The sequence below is a fragment of the Apium graveolens genome, chromosome 9 (genome assembly GCF_009905375.1).
Source record: "Apium graveolens cultivar Ventura chromosome 9, ASM990537v1, whole genome shotgun sequence".
Taxonomy (NCBI): Eukaryota; Viridiplantae; Streptophyta; class Magnoliopsida; order Apiales; family Apiaceae; genus Apium; species Apium graveolens.
In genome coordinates, this window is record NC_133655.1 from 4,670,441 (window position 1) to 4,678,874 (window position 8,434).

At 33.1% G+C, this 8,434-nt stretch overlaps 1 protein-coding gene and 1 long non-coding RNA gene across 2 annotated transcripts; both read right to left on the reverse strand.

The window, feature by feature from the left end:
* Window positions 1-4,080: 4,080 nt before the first annotated feature.
* LOC141684887 (uncharacterized) lies at window positions 4,081-5,115 on the reverse strand. The gene is made up of 3 exons (XM_074490025.1): window positions 4,776-5,115; window positions 4,177-4,595; window positions 4,081-4,104 (listed from the first exon to the last, which is right to left on the reverse strand). Exons 1-3 carry the CDS (start codon window positions 5,113-5,115, stop codon window positions 4,081-4,083), a joined length of 783 nt encoding a protein of 260 aa, XP_074346126.1.
* Window positions 5,116-6,604: 1,489 nt separating this feature from the next.
* LOC141683083 (uncharacterized) lies at window positions 6,605-7,596 on the reverse strand. Its single transcript, XR_012560105.1, has 2 exons — window positions 7,389-7,596; window positions 6,605-7,302 (listed from the first exon to the last, which is right to left on the reverse strand). It is a non-coding gene; the product is annotated as an uncharacterized LOC141683083 (long non-coding RNA).
* Between the last annotated feature and the right edge of the window lie 838 nt (window positions 7,597-8,434).

The following is an 8,434-nucleotide window of genomic DNA, read 5'->3' on the forward strand; positions in this document are numbered from 1 at the left end:
TTATTACATAATTAGAAGGCGAATCTGATTTAGTGAGGAAAATTCTTAAGTGTTGGAATCTTATCAAGTACAATATTACTACACAATACTACAAAATACTGTAACTAAACATGCGTATTGCACAATACTCCAACAATGCATAATCAACAATACCCCGACATCAAATGCAAATTCCAATCAAGAATTACAACCACTCTCTTTCAAAATTACCTTTGCACAAAAAAGTAATAATTTTATGCATCAGCTTCCAATTATTAACAAATACTAAAATAACATATTTTTCATCGCAAATTTAGTGAAGTCCAGTAACTTACTAACTTTCTCTTCATTTTACCCACTTTTTCTTCATGTTAATTATCACACATCACTCGTTACACCCATGTATACAAAATTAATCACTCGCTATTATAGAACTAACTCAAATTAGCCGTTAACTTGTAAATTTGTGTCAACTTTTCAATAACAAATTAATACAAAACATATCGATTTGTGACTTAATTTCGATCGGTATACCAATTCAACACTAATAACAAATATTTACACCAATGAATTAGAAGAATGGTGATAGCACATGTAGACGCTGTTTAGATAGATAATAATTTAAAAAAATTGTAAGTAAACACAGAGTATATTAAAGCAAGCACGGAGTCGATAAAACTTACGTTGCGAATGTGCCGAAAGAGGAGCGAAGCTTCATCAAGAATTGCTGAAATGTGGGCGCTTTCGGACAAATACAAATATTTATGTGCAAATGTAATGAAAATTTTAGATGTTAATGGGCTAATGGCTAATGGGCTTCTTTACACATGTTGTCTCCGGCCCAATTCACTGAACCCCCGATATAGCTATATATCACCTAAATTTAACATATTTGGTTCGGTTTTGTTCGATTCGATTTAGCGAGTTTTGGCGAATTAAGACATTTCTTATTAGTGAACTCGAGAAATAAAGTAACATTATTTTTTCTTTTTTTTGCTAAGCAACATTTTTTCTATTTAAACTTTACTTCTTACAACTTACATAATTAAAAATATATTTATGTATTCTTTCATATAAAGTATATCACTCGTATTACTTGCAAATGACTAATATCTAATAACATGTTGATCAATTAATTGTAATAATAAATGGTCAATGTAAAAGAAATGTCAAGTATTCAACATTATTTTTAAAGAAAAGCAATAGACAATCTATTGAAAAGCATGATAATTTCATAATTATTTGATGAGATTTAACACTAATTTAGTTATTGATTATAGGATATAATTGTTTTACGTGATATAATCATAAATATAAAACTGTGTGTGTATTGATGCGGTTCGGATCGGAAGCGGGTTGGGTTAAGGTCAAACCAAAACCAACCCATAACCCGCGGATTTTTAAAGTAGTTGAACCGTAACCGCAAATCATATTTTAAATTCGGTTTGGGTAGGTTAAATATTGATTCGGTTTATGCGGATTATGTGGTTTGGGTAGGAGCATCAAGCTCTTTGACTTTTCCAATTCATATCCCGCCAGATTTTTAGAAAAGGAAGAATTGGCACTTGAAATGTAAAAAAGATTTAATGGGATGTCTTTGTGGTGCATTCTTGACCGGATCAAAGAGATGAATCTGGATGATAATTGGTTGTTAGAGCATCTCCAAGACTCCAACCCTTCTTCCCCTTAACTAATAAGTTCCAGCTGTCACTCTACAGTATCACTTATAGCCAATGTCTCCAATTTTTTCTTCTCCAACCGCCTAAACCCCTTAGCATAAATTATAGCCATTCTGATATGTTTGACTATATTTATTGAAGGACTCCACATCTGTAGCTAATTATCCACATCATCTCCCGCTGCTTTATTTCTTCTCCCGCCACATAATTTGCGCTGCTTTATTTCTTTTCCCGCCACATAATTTGCAAGCACATGTATGTATTTTCAATCTCTTCTTTTTGTCTTCTTTTTGTTTAATTTGTATCAAATTAGGGATTCAGTTATGACTTTGTATGTGCTATGATTTGTTGAAACCTCCTACAATCAGTGTTCTAAAAATCCCCGATTTTTAAAAAAATCCTCGATTAATCCCCGATTAATCCCCTACAAAGTATCCGACCGATTCGATCTTTGAAATCCGATTTATTTTTACGAATTTTTCTTTATTGCAGTATATATAATTTTTTATTAAAATTAAAATACTATATTAATTTTAAAATGAATAATTATAGAAATTATGATATAATAAATATATATTTGTTAATAAATAACTAATATAATCATAATAATATATTAAATATATTTTAATATTATAATACATTTGATTTTTACTCCGATTAATCCCCGATTTTCAATCAATCCTAAATCGGTAGCTCGACCGATCTTCCCCGATTCCCGATTTTTACAACACTGCCTACAACTGAATTTATCAAGGTATTTTTCTTTATAGGAAACTAAATTAGGAGGTAGCACAACAGTTATTAATATTAATATCAATCGAGTAATATTAATATTAATATGCATGAATATATCAAATTTTTGGTCGAAGAAATAAAAACTGAGAAAGTTAATTTCTATACTGACGAATGTGTACTTTATTGTTTATGAATAGTTGAAGTTTGCAACCTTGTGATGTTGTATTTTATGGGAAAGGAATCTAGCAAATTTGTACTTGTTATAGACTTATAGGAGAGATGAGATACAATAATAATTTGATGTATTTACTGGCGGATATATATTATCGTTGCCCTTGTAGAAATGTTTTTATAAGACTCGATACTCAAACTCTTAATCAATCAAGTATTATTTTGATTGTAGAAATTGTATTTTTCTACTTAAAGCTCTATAACCTGTGAAAGAGGCATGTATATGTGATAGGGAAAAAATATGGCAGTGGCAGGATCTTGATAGATCAGAGGAGCTGTGTTTTTTGACTAGCAGAAGTGGTGAAGTGACTTTATTATTTTGAGTGAGTCCACTTAGTGATCACAATCTTGTAAATTATATTATAACAAAATAGATCACAACAATCCTACTTTTAGATGTTATAACTTTTCTGGTGAGATTCACCAGGACTCCTTGTCTCCTTAACAGAACTTGATATTAACACTCTAATTGTTACTTTATGCTTGACTTAGTTTTAACATTAAATAGGTAATTTCCTAGACATGCTGCAAGTGTGTTGGAAAGATCTGAGTTTATTAAGTTCTGATGAATGCATCTACAAAGATGTTGTTCAATACGTATCCGTATTAACAGTGCCTTGATTTACTTCATCTTTAGAAGGTTGGAGAGACAATGACGATGTACGAGGATATACAAAAAGAGAAATTTCCTTTCATGCAGTATTGGAATGAGTTGCGCCATTCACCAAAATATGCGGCTACCTTGGAAAAAAAAAAGCTAAACATGAAGGAGAATCAGCCGTCTTCTCCATCAGTTGATAGTCCAGAATCTGCCTATATGGAATCTGAAGAAGGAATGGAGCGTCCAATAGGAAGAAAAGCTGCGAAAAAAATTAAAAAAAAACTGCATATGATGCATTAGATGGAGAAAGCTTAGAAATTCTTAAATCGATGCAGAAAGATGCATTAGTTGTTGCTTCTTCGAGAACTGAATCTATAAAAATGAGTTTGCGGCTTCAGAAAGCAATGATGCAAATGCAAAAGGAGGAGCAGAAAAGGCATATGAAGATGATGCAATTACAAAAAGAAAATGCAAAAGGAGGAGCAGAAAAGGCATATGAAGCTGATGCAATTACAAAAAGAGAAATTGCAGCTTCGCTTAGAAAAGGAGGAGCGCGAAAGACAAAGGAAGGATCGTGAAAGGCACATCATGGCAATGGATACTAGTAAAATGCTAATTGGTCAAAGAAAATATTATGATGCCTTGAAAGCTAAAATCTTGAAAAATGTTTTGTAATTTATTTTGCGCTTGTTATGGAAAATGTACTTGATTAATTTGGTTTGCGCTTGTTATGTAATCGAATTTAGTATACTTCATTTAATATAATGATGCTTACTATTTTGTCTATCTTGAAGCATATTATTTAAAAGATAAATTACAAAACACATAAAAAGAAATTACATAACAAATATAATTTTAATTCAGGTCACCGCCATGGATCTGCCAAAGATGTTCTATAAGATCATTTTACAATTGAAAATAAGCTGGTTTGTTTCGAATTTGTTGATGCACCTGTATGTATTCTCGTAGATTATTCGGATGATTGCGAATTCGAGTAACAACTGGTATTTCGACATCCGAATCAAAGTGTTCTTCTTCGAGGGATGATTCCCTTTCATCGTCAATGATCATATTGTGCAATATTACACAAGTAGTCATAATATATTTCATTGTTTCGACATCCCAAAATCGTGATGGACGACAGATCATTGCAAATCGAGATTGTAGCACTCCAAATGCTCTTTCAACATCTCTTCTAATGGACTCATGTGTAGCTGCAAAATACTTTCTTTTGTTATCTTGAGGTTTTGGAATAGTTTTTACAAACGTTGGCCAAGAAGGATATATGCCATCAGCAAGATAATATCCCATGTTATATTCATTCTCATTGATGGTATACTTCACTTCAGGTCCGCGGCCTTCAGCCAAATCTTCAAATAGATGAGACCGGTCTTATACATTGTTGTCGTTTAATGATCCTGGAAGCCCAAAAAAAGAATACCAAATCCATTTTGAAGCTATGGCTTCTAATATTATAGTTGGTTCATGAACATGACCTGTATACATACCTTACCAAGTAGTTGGATAATTTTTCTATTTCCAGTGCATACAGTTGATACTATCCAGCATTCCAGGAAAGCCTCGTTGTTCATTCTCTGCCAATAATTTAGAGACATCTTGTTCATTTGGTCGTCTCAAGTATTCTACTTCAAATATTTCCGCAATTGCTTTAAGAAATCTTCTTAGACTCTCTATTATTGTATTCTCACTAATACGTACGTAATCATCAACAACATCAGCTGTCGTTCCATATGCAAGCATCCTCAGTGCAGATGTCATTGTCTGAAGAGATGACAGTCCAGGAACTCCTACAACATCAGTTCGTTGAGTAAAATAGTAATCATGAGTTGCAACTGCTTCCTCAATTCGTAGAAATAATGATCTACGCATTCGAAATCTTCGACGGAATTATGTTTCTGTGTACGTATGTGTATTAGAAAAATAATCATGATACCGTCTAGTATGACCTTCTTCCCTATTTCGATTAATCACACGATGATTCACAATAAAACCACCATGATGTGGGATAAAATTCACTCTCTAACGTTGATAATGAAGGTGTACAACAACCATTCTCATTCTTGCATCATGCTCTTCTTCTTCGGGTTGCATAATATCAAGAATCATTTGTGTGGTGTTATCATTGAGTACGGTGTGTTGAAATATTTTAAGTTTGTGTTTTACTTCGTTCTTGATCTATATAATTAATAGGAAGTTCAGATGAAGAGATCTTAAAATTATTGTCCTTGCTGTGGACCATTTACAAAAATGAATTTTGCCAATGTATTTTCACATCAACTAGTCAAGTGTATTTTCATATCAACTAGCCAAAAAAGCAAAGCCGCTAAAACCGAGAGTTTTTACAAAAAGGTGAAGATGAGTGGTAATCTCAATTGTTTAATTGAGTTGTCACTTTCATTATCTTTTAACGTATAATAACTTATTTAAAATTTTACAAAATATATTTTTATTGAAAACCTATTGTTTAGGATTAAAATATACTATTTCAAAAAATAGCCAACCAAAACACAATGTCTTACGGATTCAACAAATTTTAACCAACCATTTTTTTATATTATTATAGTTAACCAGAAACTTTGGAATCTTCATCCAAATTGAAGTAAAGAATTAAGAACTTGTTAATGTCAATAGCATGTTGTAAACTCTGTTTAATTTCTACATATTCTTACATAGTACAAAGAGAATCTTTTGCGTTATATTGCTAACTAATAAAATTTCTTGTGTTACATGACAAGATCAACTTCTTCAAAATCCAATAAAGGTTTTAGAATTGCACTCGAGTATCCACTAGTACAAACACCAGTCTGGAATGTTGTTGAACTTTCCAGTTAACACCACCTTTGAACTTTGATGGAATGTTGTTGAACTAATGAATCATTCGAACTGTCACTAATCTTGTTTTTTGATTTGATCATCTCTTCTTAAAGTGAAATTTCATGAAGATCAGAAGAAAATCGACGGGCATGATGGATTCAACAACTATCTACACCATTAGTATGTTACAATCTGTCCAAGAAACGCAATACATGACAAGATCAACTTCTACATCCTACCTAGGTTCTTACAAGGCATCTCCTATAAATTCGAGAATGCTAGTGTAGTTTGGCGTCATACTTTTTTATCTGTTCTGATATGTGGACTTCTCATAAACACATCTCCTATAAGATTGCCAGGATAGCGGACTGATACAATCATGTCCATCTAAAACCTAGAATATTCTTATTAATATTTACCATAAACTTTTTCATTGTAATGCTATAAATAGATCTAATCCAAAATAGAATTGCACTTGATTAAACTCTTAATAATGAGGTTCAAACAGCTAATGCATGTACACCAAATTTAAGCACGTACAAGATGATGCAATTTCCATAATCAATAATAAAACCAGAGAAATTTAACTGAAACAGGTAATAAATATGATCACTAGTTTCACCAATCAACCGTACGTCGCCCAGAAATGAGCTCAGAAATGAACTACAGTCTACAGCACATAGAACTTTGTCTTCTATGTGATCCAAATAAAAGCTTATAAAGATACATATGTTCTTCCCCCTACAGGTTTTAGTATTGTTCTAGTCCCTGGGGGGCAATTTGAAACAGAAACGAAAAAAGGGCATACACTTATCTTGCTTAGAGCAGGTTCTTCGGAGGGTAGGATGACCGCAGCTAACCACAGATCCAACTTAACTGTTTTGCACATTGAAAGATACACTGAAAGAAACATCAACCTAAACGTCAGTAATATAACTCAAAAGGTATTTGTTTCAATTGTATGATCTGCGCCCCTGATGAAGTTTTGGAGTATTGTAACATCTCTTTTGTCATTGCTGCTGCTGCATCCTTTTTTAAGACGCTAGTACTATAGTTGATGTACATCGTTTTCAATAGCGGAGAACGGGCAAGTAAATACTTGATTAGGTCCAACTCTGTTCTTTGACCTTTGAGATTACAGATGGTCACAATTTCAAGCTGATCTATGGTACAATCTTCAGAAACGTTTACCCAATAATTGTTGAGATTCCCTTCACCAGCATCCTTTCGAAGCCAATCCACCTAATGAGTTATGATTAATATATGTTTTGCAATTGTCAAACAATAACTTTGGTGACACATTATAAGTTCAAGCGGATTGCACTCACCAAGATATGTAGCTTGCTCAAGTTGGGAGCACTCCGAATCATACAAAGCAATCAAGGATTATCTTGGCATCGCAAAAACCAGGAAAACAGAGAGAAAATCTGAGAATGGGACCATTGTGGAGTAGGAGAACATTACTTATCACACTAACAAATTTAAGAGCTGTTAGTTCTAGACCACGCGAACTGCCAATATAACGTGACTTTTCACTTAAGATGTCTTCATCAAAAACAAGATTTGGAATAGTAGTCCAACAATTCCTCCAATTCCTCGCCAAGATTCTGGTTCTTACTGCATCTCCTATAGGCATAAAACAAAGGATAGTTTCTTTACATTCCGAGGCAGCACACTGATTCTATCTTCCTCAATATGAGTACGACCGACCTTTCTCGTACTAGACTCAGCCATTCTCATCTGATATAAATACCGAGTTTTTAATGAACATTAACCAAAACACCTATTTTCAAGCACTTCGGAAAATTCTACCCGTTCGATTACCCTAATGTCAAATGCATATTTTATATCACTACGCCCATCTCCTTTTCTTTTTCGACCCCTTTTACATAAACACACGCCACAATATCTCTGCATCTCTTCTATGAATATACTATGAATGTCGTACCCCTTTTACATAAACACACGCCACAATATCTCTGTGCATCTCTTCTATGAATATACTATGAATGTCGTACATGTGTACATCTGTGAGGTTGAACTCGAAAGGTAGTACGCATCTAACAACTAGGTCTTTGAATGATATCTATAAGATACCCCAAATACACATGTATATCAGGTAGTATAATATTACTAAATAATACTCTAACCAAACATGTGTATTGCCCGGTACTCCAACAGCAAATACGTAATTAACAATACCCAGTATCAAATGTGTATTCCATTCGAGAATTACAACCATACTCTAACCAAACATGCGTATTACACAATACTCTAACAACAAATGCGTAATTAACAATACCCTAACATCAAATGCATATTTCATTCAAGAATTACAACCACTCTCTTTCAAAATTATTATTTTTGTTACCTT